We start from the raw sequence: 22,467 nt of genomic DNA on the forward strand, positions 1-22,467 counted from the left end.
AAGTGGAAGATGATTGGCTTTACATCATAACTTTATTCTTCATTATCAGAAAAAAAAGTTGCATTTTTTAAGCTCAAAACAAAAATAGAAATCTATAAGTGCACTTGGAATTTATAAACTTTCTTCGTGGAGATTTTATTGAAATATAGCTGAGCAGATATTTTCCTTAAGGCATAAAATTTTCATACGATACTGCAGCTTTACTATGAAAAGTTAAAACTACATTCCAAGAAGCATGGGGAAGTCAGTTGCTACTATATATCAGAGGCTAAAGTGCTTTTTTAAATTTGAATTTAAATGACAAAAAATAATAATTTAAAGAATGCAGATTATTTTAATTGTACATATTGTAGTAAATTTTTTAACCAGTACTCCATTATTAACTGCAGAAGTACAATAAAACTATTAAAAATGCAAAAATTTACAATACTGCACTACTCCTTTCTGGAATGAGTTGCTGCTGCCCATTAAAATGGGACGGGACTTATCTTTAAGTGAAGTGTTGTCAAGCACACATCACATTTTACCACTTTTCTTTCCAGCAATTGATATATTCTTCCTTAGATGTAAGATCTGATGTTTTCATTGCAATTAACATAATTGTTTTTGCTTCATATTTATGTAATGTTCTTTTACATGGACTCTTCCAATTAAGATTACCATCTACAGTTGGATTTCACTGATAAAAACAGGCCCTTCTGTAATTCAAAAATTTTGATGCTTTAAAAAATGGCAACAAATTAACGAAAAAATATATACGATGCAATTAATTTTGGCTTCTTATACAAGTAAATGACATTAAAAAAATAGTTCAGATTTTTAACATGAGAATTCATGTTTTTTCATAAATTTCATTTTATGCATATAGGTTTTCGGTTTAGTAGGCATGCAAAACATCATAGATTATAGGTCTTCATTTAGATAGTAGATTGGCTGGATAGCCCTCTACATACTGATACATAAGTCATATCAACAATCAACACCAATGATAAATTCTACAAACAATAAAGAAACTTCCAACTTTTAAAGAAATTACCTTTAATACTAATAAATACTACAACTTTGTTAGTATAAATATATATTCTATAAACTTTGTGACAATTCATTTGCAATACTAGGATACAGCTTAAAATAAAATATAATACAAATAAAAGCTCTTCATTCTACAAATAAAATAGTAATTCATTGAAAATGATTAATTTAGAAAATATTAAAATATATAAATTACATTTATAAATATATATTATTTATGGCACTAAATATTTACATGTGCATAAATGAAAGGCAATATCAATTATTATAACGTGGAGCTGGAATCCTTCGCATTTGTGGTATTTTTCCTGCAGTGTGCTGGGAAACTATAAGACAGAAATAAACTTTATAAAAATAATTACCTTAGAGAATTTCATACAAATAACAAATATATAATCATTTGAAAGAAAATCTTTGTTTTAGATGTATACAGAATTGAAAATTCTTTAAAAATGCTCGTAATTTTAAAATAAAGAGGGGGAGATTGGTTGATAATAAAGAAGCATTAAAGAAACCAAACAATAAATGACTCATTCTAACCCTTTATGTAAAGAAATTGCTTATTACTGTCTAAGATGTTAAAGTAAAGAAAAGGTTAACTTAATTACGGAAAAGACTAACAGATCAACTCACTGAAGAGGTATTTCTACATTTAGATTTTACCAACAAAATATGGCGCAATTTATTAAATTGCAGATTATGCTAATTGAATTATGTGACTTTTCACTTTGATAACAAAAGCTGATGGGTTGATTGATTATTTTTTCCCCTCCATATTGTACTTAACAGCATTACCACTCATCTAAAATCCCTTTACATATATTCAAGATAAGAAACTATGCAAATAGCACTATGTTCTAGTTATAACGGAATATGGTTCTAAGGAGTGGAAAAAGCAAGGATATGAAGCAACAACTTAACATTATTCGAAATAGCATTTATAAGAAGGTTTATATGTGCATATAGAAAAAAATTATCTTTGTTATCTAGAATTTAGCAAGGCAAATTTTATTTATTAAGGGGGAATATATTACTGATCATGTTCTTTAACTTAAGTCGCATAAAATTATGGACTTGGACGAAATAAAAGAAAACCTTTTTGTTATCGTGATACAAATCATTTAATGATTAATTAAAAACATTACAAAATAAGATTACTCTTTTTTTATGCATTCATTTTTTAATGGTTAGCACAGAGAAAAAGATATGTTGGCAACCTTACCTTCCAAAATGATAAACCAAATGCTCTTTCCTGGAATGTACCAAGGACAAATCTTAATTTATTTAACATTAGACCAAAGGGAAGGGGGCGGGCCATTTTCAATTTGAAAATAAATTTTTATTACAAAAAAAAAAACGTAACATTTTGGTATTTAAAATAACTTTCTGTTCAAATAAATCAGATACTTGTGAAATAAAATTAAATTATTTTAGAATTATTTGACCAGGTGGAATGATACATTTTATAACTTTCCCTGTAATGTCAATTTAATGACATGAAATATAAAATTGAATGGTTTATCAAATTGTTATATTGAAGAAAAGTAACAAATGTTGAACTGCCTTAGCCTTACAAAATTGTTAACATTTAATTGGCTTCAGAAAAATGTGTTAAAACAGTTTAAAGCAGCTACAATTTGAACACACAACATCCTAAAAAACAACCTAAATTTTCAAGGCATAATGTTTTCCCATTTGCATGAATGACTTAAAGATAGGGATGAGTATTGGATATATGTGTTATAATGTGGAACAATGACGACTATATAATTTCATGCCAAACACTTAAAATGGAGGGGGAAAAGGACTTCATTTAAGAATTTTTTTCATCTGAATTTACATTTATTGATTTGCATTAATTGTAAACAATAAAAACTACCAAAAAAATGCAAAATATTGTTTTCAAAGTCTAAAAAAATCTTAATTTCATATACCAGTAACATTTGCAACGTTACTTTTGTGCAGCAGGAAAGGGTGGAATTCATGACAAAATGAATTTAATTTGTTATTTCTAAAATTCTGACATCAGATTCACACTGTTTAAAAATTATGTACCTTGATTTTGAAGGTCAGATTGCTGAACAATATGGACATCTTTAGAGTTCATACTTCTAATGCTGCCTTTTGTAATTTTAGGCATAGGTCGAAAATTGCATTGGCCATTAGATTTATTACCATCTAAAAAAAAAAATTTATAAATTTAAAAAAATCCAAATAAAAAATATAGTTTCAGACTGATTTGAATTATGAATGAAATTTACACAATATTAGCTACTAAATCCTATTCAATTTAAAACAATCTAAAAATTTTAAATTTAATTGGCAACTTATCTGAATACAAAATGAACTGACCATTATACAAAGTGAAATTTACTATTAACACCAGGCAAAACATCCTCCAAAAATAAGTCAAAAATGCTTTGAAGTTTAGTACATGAAACCGTTACTCATTATATATAGTATTAAAATACACTTGAATTATCAATTTCTTTTCTATGTAATTGTAGAATGTAAGTTATCATTTGCAATCTAGCTCATCTATCGAAATCATACATCCTGCATCAATTTCTTTTTCAACATTTTTTATGGAAAAGCAAATCTTAATTAAAAGCATGAAAGGGAGTAAGTATCATAATTTGAAAACGAATTTTTACTTCATATTTTTGTTGAAAATGATATACAGTAAAGATTAGAAAATATGCACTGTTTGAAACAAATCAAGAATTTATTTAAATTTATTGCAATGCAATATGAGCTTTGTCCCTATCAAATTGCCCAAGTATTTTAAAAATTTGAACATCAAAAATCTGTAACTATAAAGAGTAAGGCGTTAATGGTAATCTTTTAAAAGGAATTATAAAGTTAAATATTTATTAAAAATAATCACTCTGTTAAAAGAAAACAGTTATTAGAGTGAACATAAAAGAAAGTTTTAAAAAATACACTATAATCTGATTTGGAATCGGGAAAGTAAAAGCAATTTTATTTAGAAATAGTACTACTATATATGACAAAAAAAAAAATGTATGATCATAATATATTAAATTTTAGCTAGAAAATTTGCAATAAAAAGTAATACAGCTGCCCCTAAACTGTCAGTGGCATTTAGGTTTTCAAAGAATGCATGTAACAACCTAATAACATAGTTGTATACATCAACTCATTAGCTAAGTACAGAATAGGCTACAAGGCAATTTAAATAATAAAGGGAATCGGGAAAAAAATGCATTACTTTAACACAACAAATTCATTTTAAGAGTAAGAGGATAACAAAAATTGGTTATTGATTTAAGTATTATATTGATGCTACTTATCAAAGCACCAGCCTGCATTTTGGGTAGGCAGGCATGGAAATCGTGGTCTTCCTAAATTTTTCTTTTGGCATACCTTTAAAGAAGAAAGAAAATTCAACCCAGATCTCAACATCAGTTTTCAACTACAACTTCACAAATCTTTAAAATCAGGAAGAACAAATATTACAACTCAGTTCAATAAAATTAATCCACTAAAAAAGTAAGAGCCAACCATCATAAAGGAAGTTTCTCATCGCATATTTAAGTTGCACCTAGATGGGCTTTGCTAATATACTCAGATAAAAATTTATAAAGATTGTGTTGCTGTCAGGGTTACAAAGTAATCTTTCTTTAAAAAATCTGTTTGAATTTAAGATGCTCTTATCAAATGAATGGATAGTCTCTTATCAAGCAATTCCCCCCTCCTACCTAGATAAGCAAAAGAAGATGAAAGCTGAGTCAAGACAATGAAAGGGGTATATTTTCCCCCTGACATCAATCTTCCCTACTAAACTGAAAGAAAAGCTTTTACATTTCCCTTCAAACTCATTGGCATTTTGCCAATGAAAGAATTTTTTAAAAACATTTTTAGAAAGAAAAGGAAGAATCCGAGTAAAAAATAAGTACTTCAAAAGCTTTCATATAAAGGATCAGAACTAATAATCAGTTTCTAAGGACTTTTAATGACACTATGCACCCTGACATATATATCAGATGGTCAGATAATGCTTAGAAATGTGTATGCTACTAATAAATGTGTTGCAACAGCATTTGAACATTTAACATATTGATAAATATTCAATTTTAAAAAATCAATCTAAGTACAGGTGTTTTAATGAAATGACAACAGTATTATGATAGGAAAGGACAGTTATTATTTGGATATGCAGAATAGTAAGCAAATCTAGTTTCAAGGGATAGAAATGTTAAAACAAAATTTATTAGTTTCATTCTCCAAGTAGATATAATATTTAAATTATTAATGAATCAAAGAAATTATGAATTAATAATGTATATATATGAAATATAAGAACCATAATCAAAAACAGTTTACAAAAAATAAAACAATTAAAAAATAAAGATCTTTTTTATCAGAACACAGCCATATAAATTTTTAATATCAAAAATTCTATATAAAAGGCAACAGAGCTGTAAAATAATGAAATGAATAATATAAAATATTAAGATACCATTTTAATATCTCTGACATTATAAAATTAAAGAAGTCAAAGTAACTTAATTTTAATGCAATTTATGGAGAAACTTAAAAATTTAATTAATAAACAAATTTTTTATTTACTTAAAGGATTTAATAACTGTGCGGCCTGCTCACTTGGAGGGAACATAGAAAAATTTGGAGCAGCAATTTCCCTGAAAACAAGAAAATTCATTTAAGATCACAGTAAATTTGTGGCACAGTATTCTTGTTTGAAGTGATCATAGATACAATGATCTATAATTTGTACTGATAAAATAGCACAGAATGGATCTCCCAAATCTAAATATAGAGAAAATCTGCCAGTTCTAGAAATGAACAATTCACTTATAGTGATCACTTTTGATGTTCAGACAATTTGGCATGGAAGCTGTATTACAACCAATCAAAAGAATGACCCTGGTTCATAGAAAAGCTACCGACCTTTCCAAAGAAGAGCATGAGGCCTGTATCAATGCTTACACAAACTGGAAGATAACTAAAAAAACTACAAAAAGAACAATTTGTCATGCACAGATGAAGCAAAGAGGTGACAGCATGCAGCACAAGGGCAATGATGATTGAAAGGAGCCAAAAGAGCATGGCTCCTTTTCATCATCTTGGAGCATCGGCCCACTAAACTTTATAAGCTCTTCAACCCTTAAGATCAGTCTAAAACACACTGAAATTTTAATGAATATTATTCGTATGAAAGCTTTATCCAATGAATGCTTGATAACTCAATAAGCTCAAAAACTTTTCAAAAAGTATAAAAAATTAAATTTATATGAATAATTTTCAATCCTATACAATATATCAATTTTTCTGCTACTAATTAAAACCAATGAACACAAATGATGTGTGGTCACTCTTTTTTCTGTTAAACTTATATACTTATAGAATTGTATTATTTTTAAAGCATTGTGGATGTAACTAATTATATGGATGTAGTGATCATTTTTGGTTTGGATCCAAAGTGAATATGTATTGAAAGTGGCATATGTATATACACCAAAAACATTGATCGAAAATGAAATGATCATTAAAACTGTTTATAGAAATTTAAATTTGTGTAGAAAAACTTGAATGACAGCAAACATTAATGTGTTACTAATACAAATTTAATTATATTAATCGAAATGAATTAAGCAATTCATTTTATAAACTGAATTTCTTACAGATATATCAGTTTCATTTTTTTTTTAAATCCCAGTTTTATCCAAAATATTTTGAAAATAACTTTAAGGTGCTTCATTATAGTGAGAAATTTGACATATTTAGATAAGAAAAAGCTTATTTTAATATTTGTAATAAAATATGAAGTGAAAATTTTAAAATAACAGCAAACTAATACAAATAACACAATCGTAGCTGTACCATTTTAAATAACAAACTTTTAATTGCAATAGAATAATAAACATCTAAAATGAATTAATAAAAATATATTAGTGTCATGTATAAGTTCAGCAAGGTAGTTTAATGGAGCATAATCTTCTATATTACTCTGCCTCCAGATATTATGAACAAAATATACATTTATATGACAGGTACAAAATGCATTAATCAGATTAATGTTCCATTTTGAGGCTGTTTTGAAGCAGACCTCACAATTTCTAATCATGGTTAGATAGTGATGATACTGTGCCAACACTTTCTCTTGAAATATCTACTTAGCAATGGTAGGATATTTGATCAGGACCGACCCATAAAAATAAATACCCTCCAAGTTTTTATCAACAAGAAAAAGCAAAGGGAAACAAGCAACAATTCATTATTACTTGTAGCCATATTATATTAAATGAATGTTTACAAACAGGAAAAAACAATTTTTCTTTATTATTGAGTAAAATATTGCAAGACAAATTCACATGTTATAGGGAAAAAAAAAAAAAAAAAAAAATACTGCTCATGCTTTCAAATTTAAAGTCATTCAATATTAAGGACTTAAGTGAAATAAAATGCAATAATCTTTCTTACCAAGATACAAACTATTTAAAAATTACTCAACATTACGAAGTTTGTTTTTTGAAAATTCATACATTTAAGCATCAAATTTCTGCAAATTTTTTACTCATTGGTTCTATCCCACCCCCCTTTGCAACAAATTAATTTCAAATGCTGTTTTGTGTTTGTTGGATAAGTTTAATTTTTCACTGAATATGGATTAAAACAAGATGAAAACCTTTAAAAACAAAGTTTTTGGACATGCATTCAAGTCTTTCTTTTTGTAGTATTCTTCACAATTATAAAACACTCTGCTGCACTAATATTCAAGTCGGCTATAGTCTTTCTAATATTGATACCCCTCCCCCAAGTTTTAAAAATTGGTTGCTCAATGCAGAAGAAAAAAAGATAAGCTCCCAGGTTTAACAGTCGCAAATGGTGCTTAGTTTTTAAAAGCTATGGTGAAAACCTTTTATAAATGCAATGTTTAAAGAAACCGGAATTTGTTAGATTAAAAAACTACAAAATCTAAAATTCTTTTCTTGTTTTCAAGGAAAATTTCAGAATTACTCGTATTTTCCCTATTTAATATATGGTTTTCAAAACTCCGAGTTTTCCCAATGCTATAGGAACCCTGACATAGGTATTTAATATGCTTTAGAATCTAGCTGTATATCTTTGGAACTATAGAAAAGAAATTGTCATTATTTTACAAGTAGTACTTTAGCTGCTGCTTTTTAAAATGGTATCAATTTTTAATGAATTTCTAATCAATTTTTAATGTACAAGCTTAATAATTAAATTTTAAAAATATTACTTAAAACTTTGAAAAAATGCATAAATTTTTATTTGTATTAATGGAAAGAAAGACTTATATTAATTGATCAATTATATCTTGAGATACATTTAAAAAATTGTAAGCGTTATTTAGAAGATCCAAATTTCAATTAAAAATAGGATCCCAAGTCCTATGTATTAATAATAATTAGCTAGAGCAATAAGCAGCATTTGGATACTTTTTTTTTATAAATTTTATAAGGCAATCTTTACAGTAAAATTGGATTTCGAATTTGCGATCCTCCAGTCCTGAAGCCAAGTCTACCACAAAGTTATCTTATTCAAATAAAGCTTTGCAGAGCTTCAGGTCTCTTGCTGATTATCAAATCACTGTGGGTTCACAATAGCCCTTTTTATAAGAAACATTTTATCCTATCAGATATCAACAAATTTTAAAATATGTGAATATCCAGACAAAAGTATTATAAGAGAACATCAATGAAAAAGTTTAAACACTTTCATTTGAAAGGGAAAAAGAAAACATACCTTGTATTATCTTTCTGCTTCACATAATCTGTACTTATTTGGCTTTTCACAAACTGTACTGCTTTGTGTTCAAGTACACAAGGTTTTTTCAGATGACCATTGCTTTTTTGACTATTAGATGTTACACTTTTGTTAATTGCATTTTTGCTCTCATTTTCAACAGATGATGTTTTTGTACATGTTTGCACCTTAGGTAAGGAAGAAAATTTAAGTTTTGTAATAGAACTAACAAGTTTCGAATTGGTTGGAACTTTCTTTGAATCAGGCTTACAGGAATTAGATTCTGGTGCACTCTTTTGTTTAATTACTGCAGCCTTTGAATTTAAAATATTATTGTGATTATTAAATGGTGGGAATTTTCTAGGTAAATTTGTAGCAATTGAGTGCCTTGAAATTTTTTTTCCAGTATTAGCATTATTCCTTCCAATTTCAGATAATTTTTCTTTTTTTGGAAAATCCAAGATCTTTGGGCAAGAAATAACTTTATTAGAATTATTTTCAGTAGTAAAGGTAACTGTTGTATTTAATTCACATCCCTTTGTTTTAACAGACTTCATTGGTAATTTTTCAGGAAGACTTAACCTTGAAGAAACTGGTCGACTACCAGAGGCAACTGTAGCAGATTTAATCCTGGAATTGTTATCAGAATTTAAATTGGGCTGAGTAATCAAATTTTGCTTTTCATTTACTGTGCTAACATTTTTTAAATGTCCATTTGAACATTTTAAGTTCAACCTGGAATTTTTTAAATTTGACTCTGGCCTTTTAATGCTTACCTTTGAAGGGACTTCAAAAGGTTTTTTAAAATCAGTCTTATATTTAGATTTATTATCATTTGCAGATGAGCAAAATAAGCTTAATCTTTTGTTAAAGTCAAAAGTAATGGACCTTTTATCATTAAGAGATTCATTAAGGGATTTAGGAACAGATAAATGGTTATTCAATTGCTCAGGAACCTTACTCGAAAAAGTAGTTTTGGTAGGCTTTATCAATCTACTTTTCCGAATAGTTTTAGACTCCACGGAGCAATTTTTTAGAGAATTGGATTTATCAGTATCCTTTTTAGAAACAGTGTTATTTGAATCAATTTTTTTTAGATTTGAAGATGTTATTCCCCCAAAAGAATCTCTATCACACTGACTTAACTGTTTCTCATGCTGAACATTTGCATTTTTATCAGCCAATTCGGAAAAAATGTCATATGTTTTTTCTTTTGGAGATGCTTGATAATTATCCTTTTCAGTTGGAATGGAATTCAGTTTAATTTGAGCTTCACAAATTTCTTCAGAAAAAGTAGCATTTGAAATTTCTTTCAATGAATTTTGAGATGCTTGAACTCTATTACTTTCAATTGAAATCAAATTTATATCATTCTGAGCTCCATCAGCTTTTTCTGTAAATGTAGTATTTATACATGGGTTAGATGACTTCGTCAATATTTCAAAAGAACAATCCTCTTTTGGAATTATTGATTCCAATGCAGCAGAAAGTAAAATTTTATTAGAAGGATTGTTTTCATTTTCAGTAAGATTAATTTGCTCGTGGGAAATATTTTCTCCTTCCTGTTCATAAATATTACTTCTAGGTGATTTTGGAGAATTTGGTGATGCAATTTCTATTTGATAACTTCTATTTGAACTGATATTTCGAGTTCCATTCATCTCAAGAAGAAATTTATCAACATTTTCAGAATAAGTTGCATCTCCCTTCATATTGAATGTGTCAGGAGAAGTTAATTGATTTCTATTAATACACTGAGAAACATTTTTGCTAAGATCTTTCATTTCACTTAAATCACTTTTAGAAAAAGTTTCTTCCAAAATTGGGTTAAGTGGTTTGAATGTTGCACCATGAAAGCTATAACAATGATTTTCAATATTGCTTTTGGTATCATCTAAATCTTTAGTAAAAGTTACATTAGCAATCTGATCCTGTTTCTTTGAAGAAAACTCCATATAATCCATTCCAAGCACATGAGTTTCATTAAGTATCCTATCTGTATAAATGGACTTGGGAGATACCTCTGTTCCTATGGTTGAATTAAAATCAATAACAAATGTCTTTTCACAATCCACTTTGCAATTAAATTTATCTGCAGGTATTGCAAATGTAGAATCAAGTGTCTTAACATTTCCTTTTGCTTCATAATTGTTAGATTTTGCTAGGCCGACCTCCAAGGTGTTACGAGTGCAATCTTTGGGCGATAAAAACGCATCAACAGAATCTATTAAAACAGATTGCTTGACTTGAAATGTGTCATTTAAAACTTTTAAATTTTGGATATTTTTTTCATATTCACAAGGAAGTAACTCTTCAACAACATTATCCGAAAGAGTTTGCACAACATTTAAATTATTTTCAATTGTTTCCGATTGTTTCTGAAAGCTTACTTCAGATTTCAAACCAGTTTCTTCATTCAGTTCATTTAAAATCAATGATAGCCGAGGAGGAGAGAATGCTTTATTAGTTGAAGTCAAAGGCTTCACATTTTTAAGATCATCCAAATTGAAATCAGTTTCAAATTTAATGCGGCACGATCCAGCTATAATCGCTTCGTCTTTCTCATCAGAAAGATGCAACGATGAATTATCTTCAATACTATCAGTTGTATTTGCAACAAATTGACTTGTAACTGAAATTTTAGGGGTACTGCTACATCTACGTTCATTACCAAAATTTGGCAAAGGCGTGCTAATATTTTTCAAATATAAACTTATTCTATTAAACTGGTTATCAACTGGTGGAGAAAATACCAATGGTGCTGGACTCTTGTTTGTTTCAAGACTAATCCCATCATTAATATCACCCTCAGAAAAATCCAAATCTGTTCTAAATACATCAAAAGTCGCCTCATCATTTAACAAATCTGGAAGAATGCCCAAGCTTTCGTCTGATTCCAAGTGGTCTAAGTTTTCTATCTCAGATAACTTTCTAGTAGTATTTTTTTCTGGATTTTCATAATCAAACATAAATTTATTGAATGGTGTTTTAATTCCATCAGATGTACCAGTAAGCTCATTATGTTCATTTAAATTGTATGCTTTGTTTAATTCAATATTAAAATCGTGTTTAAGATTAGAAGTTCTAAAGAGCTGGTGAGAATTTTCTTGAAGACTTATGATTGAATCATCCATTTGATTAAAGTTAGATGCCATTGTATTTTCTACAGCAGGTTTAGACATTCTGGATCTTATTTTTCAAAAGAAGAATGTTATTAAGTTTTAGAAAATTCTGCAGCAATATATTATCATTATTCAGGATTTACACAAGGTGATACAGTCAAATCCAAATACATGTGTCATGAACAATTTTGCCTATAAAGAGAAATGCATAATATAAATTAGTTCAATCTAGTCTGATATTTGAAAGGATAGTTTTGTTCTAATACATTAACTATGATAATATACTATGATAAAATTTTAACATTCAAAGGCAATAAATTCTAGTTCAATATTCACTTCTCTTCTGTCAAAGTCTATATGACCCCAAATATTTTTTAAATATTTATGAAAAATGATGGTATAAAGCCATTTTGTAGATGTTTTGCGATTTTGTTAGCAAGGACAGTATGTTATATCTCAGAAAAGGATTTTCCTTTTATATATATATATTTTTTTCTAATTGTAACAAAATATTGGTTTATGTTAACCCAAATGAACTCTTAGTTTCCTTCCAACTGTACATAAAATTTTTCCCACATATATAACTAATTCCACTAGAAAAGATAAATTCTCATAAAATAGTCACTTTAATAATAAAGCAATTCACCATAAAAGCTGCACAGATAAAACTTTCTTCTGTTCCAGAGATTTAGGAAAAGTAGCAAGAAATTCAGCCAAAATCAATATGAAAATGTTACAATTCTTTTCATGGCCATCAAACAGCATATGTAAAATAAACATCTAAATATGGCCTTAAAATATTGTATTTATGCAATAATTCTAAAAGCAAATCATTAAACTGAAAAAAAAAAAAATAGACAGCCAAACCTAGAAAAGAAATCAAGGTACATAAGCTGTAAGCAATCTAACAAACTTGGAAGGTGCAATGAAACATCTTGCAATAACATCATTTCTTGCAAAGATAATTAATTCCTTCTAAAACAAAATACTACTATGCTTGGTACTATCAGAAAAATAAAGCAAAACTTCCTGATCAAATGACTAAGATATAAAGCTGAAGCTTATACTTTGCAAATAATACAATTGCTTTGTATTGCATTTCATAAAACAATGTAACTCTAATAAAAATGTATCTAGATAAATCAGCTGGATATGATACTGAATTGTAATACTGGTAAAAGTGTTGATATTCTTGATCAACTTTTTAATACATATAGTAAGGAAAGAAAAAAAATGCTGGTCAAATATATTTTATAGCAGTTCTAGTAATTTTGCTTGCAACACATTTATTCTCAGGACACTGGTAAATAATAAATGGATAGAAAACAAATTAATCAAAAGAAGACTATCTTTAGAAGAATCAGACAAATTAAAATTCAGGAAAGATCATACTTCTCAAGAAATGAAGAGCAATAAAAATTGTTGAAAGAAGGTACAGGGTAAAAGACAATGATTTATCATCTATTAATTCATAATTGAGTAATAAGTACGAGTGCTGCAGTTTGTATCTCTCAAATAATGATAAATGAAATAAATTGTGCAAGAATTATATAAAACAAATTTGCAAGTTCCATGTAGCATATCTTTGTCCAAATAACAAAGATTTTAAAAAATGCTCCAATACATGTCTTTTTAAATAAATGGGCTTTATATTTGCTGCGTTTTTCAATTACATCATGTTTATTCAAGTAAAACAATTCCTACTTGTTAGAAAATATATTTTTCTTAAAATAGGCTGGCTATAAGTTTCTGAAGTTAATATTCAATGTTTTAAATAATATTGGACCAAATGTTACATTTGTGAATGGCAAACAGAACAGGATTAAAAAAAAAAAAAACATTAAATGATTGCCTCAAAAAAAAAAATCAAGGAACAAATTTCTCGGTAATTATACTCTTTAGCTATTTAAACAGATTTTATTATACAAAGTTGCCAAAGAAAATGTTCCTATTTTAGTCCAATTAAAAAATTCCATTTGATGCATAGAATAGTGAACAATCAAATAATCATTTCCAATGGGAATAAACTGAATGGAAGAAAAGTTGAAAAGAATTTTTTCCTTTAATAATACCATTCTCATACATATATTATTAATTTATATGAACTAGTTTAAAAAATACTCATAAATTTGGTATAAAATTTAAGTTCAGAAAAAAAAAACAATATAGGAACACCAGAAATAAAAATTTAGACCAAGAATATTTTATTTTAAAGAGGATTTTTGTAAATGATAACTTTCAACATGTAATGAAAGATAAGCAAGAGGAAGTAATATATATCCAGGCACATTCATCTTATTTGAAAAACAATATTTTTTTTTTTTTTCATTATTTCAAGTTTTCAAAGCTAGAAGTGAAAAAATGAGACAATATTTCAAAGATTAAAAAAAAAAAAAAGTCCCAGGCCTTATTTATTGTTACTATGCTATAATAAACATGGAAAGTTTTCATCGACTTTTAAAATAATCAATTCAAATCTTTTTTCACATCACACCTTTTGATATTTGAGAATATAAAAGAAATTATTACTAAAATAATTCTATGTCCTTCATTTTAACTTGATTTTACAGGATAATCTAATAACTGTAATTTGATGTGAATCTGAAGATTTTACAAAGGAAGTCTGTGGCTGATTGTAACCTGATAAAGCTACAATGCATCAATTTTGAATAATATCAAGCTATTTTACATATAAATACCTTCTTTTTCAAAGAACAATTTAGAGGTCTTAGATATCAGCATTTTGCTAATAACAAAACTATTAATAGTCTCTCCTCCCCAATCTAATCCTAGTACTCTAATTTATATATATTCTTTTAATTTTTATTATTCATTCTATTTTCGTTTCTCTGTAATCCAATACAGAAAAAAAAATCTAATGCTGTTACTTTTAATCTAATAAATGAATATTTATATTTACAATAGAACTCTAATTTTGGAATGCCAAGTTAAAAAAATGTTAATATATTCTTGTTTTAAAATAGTATCAATACTTATAGCTGATAAATTGGGTATAATGATATAAACTAATTGTTTGCATCAATATTTTCCCCTCAATCTTATGGTTATTTTTTTTCAATCCATTTTTGTAGAAAGTGTACATTTTTATTTCAGTATTTAGCACCACTAGCTACAAACAGAATCTTATACAACTAGTCAGACAATATTACTTTACAAAAATAATCATGATACAGCAGGTTTCCTAACATAAAAGCTTCATTGATATTAAAATTATTAGTTGACATGACAATTAATTAATAATTAGTTGTTTCTGCGTAACGGAATAAAAATATAGAAAGTATATCAAGAAACTGCTTGAGAAATACTTACAAAATGTCAAAAACATCACGCGGTATATGTTTCAACAAAATCATTGTTATAAAACAAATTCCAACAATTTTAAATATATGAATTAAATAGAACGTAAGCAATGTTGGCTAATATGCGTAGCAAAGTAGAAGAATATTCTGCCATTAATTAATTTAAAAGCGAGCGGGTATATTTCAAAAATCTCTTCACTTCTCTTAATCTGTTTATCAACATTACTTAGATAATTTTATAAAATAAGAAAAAAAACTATTGCTGAAAAACCCTAAGTAATTCAAAATCATATTTTGCAAATAAAATTAATCATTATATCAGTATCCTATATTCTTTTAGTTGAGAACTGTCGCACTTGAGCTTCAAAACTGAGCGAGCTATTTCATTAGTATTCATTCTTTGTTTCAAGAGGAAGGAAGGATTAACTATTGTCAGCGAGTGATTCACTTTGAAGAAAACTCTTACAGGCCTTATTCTTATTTAATCTCTTTAAGAAAATTTGTTATAATTTTTTTCGTTTACTTAGGATTATTGTTTTTAAGATAGTACTAATTACGGTTAAGAGTAAACGAGGAGTTTGATTAGTGTTATTTGTTATTTTGTTTTTTCATGTAATAAGTGTATCTAAATTTAATTGCATAGTCTTAAATATTTCTCATTGATTGTTTGCCATATTTTTCTGTTTAATTATAGTGTTAATTAGGGTTAAATAGTAAGAGAAATTTTTCTAGTGCTTTTGTCATTTTATTTATTTGCAGTAAATTTTACTTTCAACTGTATAAAAAATAATTAAGAAATAAATTTCTTTATTACATTGTATAGAAATGTTTTTTAGTGACTAGTTATTTATTCTCTTACAGTAGAAAGTATATCATTCATGTAGTAGCTAGTAGAATTTGGAAATATCTCAGTATTGTATTGACTTTGCTCTATTTGATCTTGGATTAGCTTATCTGTGTGCATATTATTCAGATATTTATTGCTATTAATCGTTTGTTATAAGGAAATCAGTTTAGAATATTTAACTGTGTCTCAATTAATATTCTTTTGATTGGAGATTCGATGATTAAACACTTGAAAGTGCATTTATCTGAGGGTTTGGATGTTATTATTTACTGAGGAACAACCATTGAGAGGTTAACCAGTAGAATTTCTAAAATAAAGAAAAACTATGATTGGATTTTAGTGCATGTTGGCACCAATAACATATCAGTTGATAGTGTAAAAACAATACTTCAAAAGTATAGGTCACTGGCTAATGAGATTTTACGAATCAGTTCAAAGGCAAGAATTATTTTCTCCAGTATCATTCCTAGAGATTTTAATTACTCTGAAAACAATTACTGGAAAATTGTTCAACATATAAAAATCTTAAACCATAAGATTGAAGCTGTAAATAAAGCATTAGAAAAGTTGTGCCATAATGAAGATGCTTTTATCTTTTGCAGTTCTAACAAGCCATCCTGGTCTGGTTTCCTTGGAAAGGATGGTTTACATCCTATTAAAAGTGGTGATCTTCACTTGACCAATTATTTCTGTAGGTTTTTAAAGAAATGCATTTCTTCAGATAATGCATGTTGAAAAGTATATGAATATTATTGTTTATATGCAATTTATAATATATATTTTTTAAGTAGTGATGAAAGTTGGGAAAAATATTTGTATTTATTTTGATTTTGGTTTTAACTTTTATAGAGGAAAAATTGCCAGTCAATCACCCCAGGATATATTTTGGATTCTTTGGCATTTCCTCCATTGCCTTCCTGTGATCAGCTTTCATTTTTGTCATCATGGCTACAGCATTCTGGTTCTGCTTTGCCTTGTAGCAAGGTACCAACTTCTGTTGACCCAGTTCCTTCATATGTTTCTTCTTTTCCATCAGCTTCTCAAAAAGTATATATATATAAATGCATCTATTATCTCGTATATAATTTATATTGATATTTTTAATGTCCAGAGTGTTTTGAAACATCTGTTATTCATTTTTCTTATATATTTTTACAGGATCAAAAATGTCAATCAATTGCTCCTAAATTCATTTTGGATTCTATTGAGTTTCCTGCATTGTCTTCCTCTAGACAATCTTCATTTTTATCATCTTGGTCTAAACATCCTGCTCCTTGGCCTTTAGCGCAGCCATCTGTTTCAGCTTGTGCAGTCTCAACCGCTTCTCGCTCTCTTCCACCCTCTCCACCTGTGCCTCCTACTGGTCATGCTCAATTTCTTGTACCTATCGTTTCCTATATGCCTATGGTTCAGTTCTTGCCATCCCATTCTATTACTGTGTCACATCCTCCATTTTATGTACCTGTTGTTCAACCATTTCTACCAGCTATTGTACCTGCTGCCGTTTCCTCTCTTCCAACTTGCACTCAGTCAGTTGTTGCATGCACTCTGGCGACCCACTGTGAACCAGAACTTGTTCGCACATCCCCAGTCCATTCTGAACCAGAAGCTCCTTGCATCTCCCCAGCCCGGTGTCGGCCAGCATGTGCTTCTAACAAACTTGGAAAAGCAAGAATTACTAAGATGAGTAAAAATATTTTTTTCAAAATGTGACAAAAATATCTATGAAAATGTTATTTGCAGTATTCCTACAACAAATAAATTTGTAGTGTTACTAGATGATCGTAAAGAAGAAAATAGGACATATATAGTTATGGCTCTAAATATCACTGGAGGAGGTGCCCAGAATTTCTCATATTCAAAGACTTGTGATTATTGTGGGAAAACTTATTTATTATTATTTGCTTACGCAATTCAATTCATCCAATTCATATCTGTTTCTTGTATGGTAGAGGAATTAAGGAAAGAGCCATACAATATTTTAATTTTTAAATCGAAAAGAATTTTAGGCCCTGCACATTTAGATAATCTGCCAAACTATGAAAGTTATTTTGCATTAGATTTACAGATTTAAGTACAAAAGGATATGTTAGTTAAGCATCCAGATAAAATTCTTTGTATTGATGCAACTCATGGCACAAACTTTTATGACTTTTATCTTCTTTCTCTGCATGTTCAGGATGAGTATGGTCAAGGTTAATCCAGTTGCACATTGTGTAACTAATGATTTAGATTATCATACCTTAATTGATTTATTTTCAAGTTTACATTGTCAGATTCCTGACCTGAATGTAAATATTGTAATGACTGATGATGATGGTTATTTCTTTAAAGCATTTAATTCTGTATTTGGTCCAAATATAAAGCATCTACTATGCCAATGGCACATTTTTGTGCTTGGGAAAGGGCAGTTATCTTCAAAAGAATGTGATAAGTTTTGCCATCAAAAAATGTTACACGGGTTATTAAAAATAATAAAGGAAGTGTCTGAAATAAATTTTGAAAATAAACTTTTAATGTTTATTGACTGCAATTCAAATTAATGCCAAAATTTTATTGATAATTTTTTTAGAAATTATTCTGGGAGAAAAGAATTATGGGCAACCTGTTTTAGACGATTTCCACATAGTAATACCAATACTAACAATTATTGCGAATCTTTTCGCAATCGGTTAAAATCAATATATCTTGAGCGTAAGTATAATAGGTGAATAGATGATCTTGTTTCAACTCTTTTGAAAATGGAAAAGGATTGATTTTTAAAATATTCTTATAATGCTATTAATAATATTCCTAGTCATTCCAAGTTCATTAAAACTGTTAAAGACAAACATGACAGGGCTGTAAAGATTCAGAATACAGATGTCATTGAATATGACAATCATTGGGAGGTTAGATCTCAATCTGTAAAAGAAAAAATATATGTAGTAAGAAAAATTGCAAATGCTTGTGTTTTATTGGATCATTGCAGCTTTAAATGTACAAATATTAATTGTGCAGTTATTTGTATCATTGCTCTTGTGAAGACTGCAGCAATTTGTGTAAGCACATACATAAAATTCATTTAATGTCTTCCTAACCTAATATGTACACAACTGATGATTTTCATAAATTTGATGAAGAAAATAGTATTACAATTAATTCTGATATTTTGAATGAAAAATTAAATCCCAACATGTTATCTACTAATGAGAAGTGCAGATTGAAGGAGGCAGAGTGCAAAAAGTTATGTTCAGAAATATTAGAATTAATAGAAATTCCACAGAGTAAAGAAATCATGTTAAATAATGTAGTTAGTTGTTTGAATAATTTAGTAGCTGGTATGCATGGGGTTTTGAATCTTAAAAATAATCTGGCTTCTGTTACACCTAAATTATACGTTGCACCTAGTAAAAAAATTAATCCACGGATTAAGTTTTTTTAAACTTCTTGTAGAAAAAAGAGGAATTGTGTGGCCCATGAAAATTACAATAAGAAGCAAAAATTAAATGAACTTCTTGATGAACCTAATAATCTTTCTGAGCAAGAGGCAGATTTAAAAACCTTTCATGTTAAAAATTCTGAATGTGTTAATATTGATGTTTCATAGATTTTATAAGTTTAATGTCACAAATCCTACTGCTACAATATTAACTATTAATAATATTGATCTTTCATTTTATATGTTTTAAAATCTTTAGATCCATTTGTTACTGTCAAAGAAGAAAAATATCTTAAATCAATATCATCCAATTTCAAAAAAGGTTGGCTATACGATTCAGTCATTGATGCATTTAATTTTGTATTAACTAGAAGATTCACAAATTTCAAAGCTGTAGAATCTTTACACACTCTTTTGATTTTTAATAATAAAAAAACATTCTTCAATTTCCTTGGATTCAAGAAATAGCAAATTTTGATTTTCTTATAATTCCTGTAAATTTAAATTCCCATTGGACTTTAATTATAGCTGATTTGAAAAATAAAATATTTGAATATTTTGACCCACTTTGTTATAAGCCAGATAAGGATACCTCAACATTAATAAACCATTGGTGTATTGTATTAAATAATTTGCTCAATTCAAATAGCCACTGGCAGATTGTTTTTCCACCTCATGTAAAACAAATAGATGATTGTGGTGTCTATATTAGTTACTATGTGTATCAAAAATTAAACAATTTATCATTGACTGAAAATTTCGATATAGTTGCTTTTAGAGCATTAATGTTTGTACAGATCACTGCGGGCTTAAATATTTAAAATACTAGTTTTATTTTGAATACACATTTTCAGCATTGTATGCTCACTACATTTCTTTAAGTAATTTTTAAAAAATGGGAATTGGGCTGTAATATAGGAATTGGCAGTAATATTTTAAACTTTAAATTAATAAAATTCCCAATGGTTGGGTTTAGGTGATTGTCTAGACATTTTCTGACTTTCACTTAAGCTCTTAACTTTTAGGAAATTTCCTTGTTTATTTCAGTTTCAGTAACAATCAAATGTGAATTATCAATATTGAATTGATGCAAGAATGGAGAACCTGACTTCCTAGTAAGTATATGGAATTTAAATCTATAATATAAATTAAAAGATTATGATGTGAATTCTAGATATTGAAGTGTGTGCTTTTTTATGTGCTTTGAAGGGTTGAAAAAATTGTTAAGTATTCATGTTGCTGCTTGTATTATTAAAAACACCATTTTATTTATTTTGTCTTCCAATTCAGGAATTACATTCCCAATGGTTGGGTTTAAGTGATTGTCGAGATATTTTCTGGTTTTCTCTTAAGCTTTTGACGTTTAGGAAAGTTCCTTTTAAGTATTTTAGATTCAGCTGAAGTAATCAATTCTGCATTGAAATTGGAATGGAGAACTAATTTTCATGGATGTTCAAAAACTTTTTTAAATATGGGAAGCTTTATTTAATGTAAGCTGAAATGTACTGTAAATTTTTTTGAGTAATAGGAAATGAAAATTCAATTAAAGTTTTTCATTTGTATCTGAAATAATCCTCTTATAGGAATTGAAAATATAATCATTTTTTATTAAAATTGTCACATTTTTCTTTGTTATTTATAAACTTATTAATTAACAGCCAACTTGCCAACAACAAAGCCTTATTCACTTTCTTAATCTTATTTCTAGATATTTTTTGTTGTTGTTATTGTCTTTGTTTTTGGCAATAACCTTTGAATATTACTACAACATAAAATAATTGTTTTCAATCTTCAGTCAGTTTTTAAATAATTAAAACATGCATTTCAATAATATGTTTGTGTACATACATACAAGCCATATAACGTGCAAAAATGCATTATGCTTGTAAGGGGGGGGGAAATGATCGTTCAATGTTTTGCTATCATGTTAACAAAAGCTGAAATTAATAGGTTAACTCACAAAAAAACTAAATCTAGGAAAATGTAATTCTTAACATGTATCTATGAAATATATTTTTTAGAAGAACAAATACAAGAAAAGGATTTCTGTAACTTAAAATACCTTTTATTAATTTGATAGTTATAGTCAGCTCAATGCCTTTAGAGTTTTCTTTGACCTATTAATGTCTATGATTGCAATATAAATATTTACTGATTTATTTATAAACTGTGATTTTATGATTCGAAATGAAAATGTTAGTTTTTATTAATAAAAATACTTCTTAATATTTTTATTTGCTGAAAAATTTATAAATCATAGGATTTTATGATAATGTTTTAGAACTCTATAAATATTAATGTATAATCAGAATTTGATCATTGTAAAATCAATTACATGTAAATAAAGTATAAATGCCAAAAGCTGTGATTTTATTCATCTAAATTTAGTATAGAAATGTAGCCAATAAAAAATTCATGTTGGAATTTAAAATTATCAACTTTATTATTTTTTAGATGTCTTTGCCAACATGGCTGATTTGTCAGGATATTGGTTGTACTTAATTTCAATTATATCCCATATTTGACACTGTAGGTCAAATGATGTGGGCTGTAGAGTGTTAATACACATTCATTCATCTTTATTATTATTTTAATAGATATTATTTTTTTTAAAAATGGATCAAAAGTGGTAAATCTTGTGCTTCCTCCTTATTTGACAGTAAAATAATTTTGTTAGTATGTAAATATATAATATATTAAATGAAAAAAAAAATGTTTACTTTACATCAAACGATACTTAGTTATATATTATAAAAGAACCAATAAAAAAAAATGTATTTTTATGATTATTTGAGGTGTCTTTTTTTAAATTTAAAATCTAAAAAAATACTTTATTTAAAGATTTATATCAGTATATGTTTTGCTACCTGAAGTATACAAGGAAGATTGGCAAAAAATCATTACTCCTCTTTAATTTCTGTATAATGCAATTAAGTTTATATGTGCTGTACTATTCTAAATGGTATGGCA

The 22,467-nt window shown here is 27.8% G+C and overlaps 2 protein-coding genes across 3 annotated transcripts; one reads left to right on the forward strand and one right to left on the reverse strand.

Annotated features, from left to right (window-relative positions):
* Positions 1 to 1,055: 1,055 nt before the first annotated feature.
* On the reverse strand, positions 1,056 to 15,383 carry LOC129959442 (uncharacterized). 2 transcript variants are annotated; one of them, XM_056072273.1, is made up of 5 exons: positions 15,240 to 15,383; positions 8,788 to 12,101; positions 5,626 to 5,696; positions 3,088 to 3,210; positions 1,056 to 1,358 (listed from the first exon to the last, which is right to left on the reverse strand). In XM_056072273.1, the coding sequence occupies exons 2-5, from the start codon at positions 11,967 to 11,969 to the stop codon at positions 1,291 to 1,293; spliced, it is 3,444 nt and encodes a 1,147-aa protein (XP_055928248.1). In that variant the 5' UTR covers positions 11,970 to 12,101; positions 15,240 to 15,383; the 3' UTR covers positions 1,056 to 1,290. The 2 variants fall into 2 exon arrangements, 1 of the variants encoding a protein (XP_055928248.1); XR_008783430.1 differs by lacking the exon at positions 5,626 to 5,696 and having other exon boundaries at positions 1,334 to 1,358.
* On the forward strand, positions 15,340 to 18,957 carry LOC129959195 (uncharacterized). Its single transcript, XM_056072017.1, has 3 exons — positions 15,340 to 15,363; positions 16,926 to 17,123; positions 17,235 to 18,957. Exons 1-3 carry the CDS (start codon positions 15,340 to 15,342, stop codon positions 17,787 to 17,789), a joined length of 777 nt encoding a protein of 258 aa, XP_055927992.1. The 3' UTR covers positions 17,790 to 18,957.
* The last annotated feature ends 3,510 nt before the right edge of the window (positions 18,958 to 22,467 follow it).

This window comes from Argiope bruennichi, chromosome X1, assembly GCF_947563725.1.
Source record: "Argiope bruennichi chromosome X1, qqArgBrue1.1, whole genome shotgun sequence".
Classification (NCBI taxonomy): Eukaryota; Metazoa; Arthropoda; class Arachnida; order Araneae; family Araneidae; genus Argiope; species Argiope bruennichi.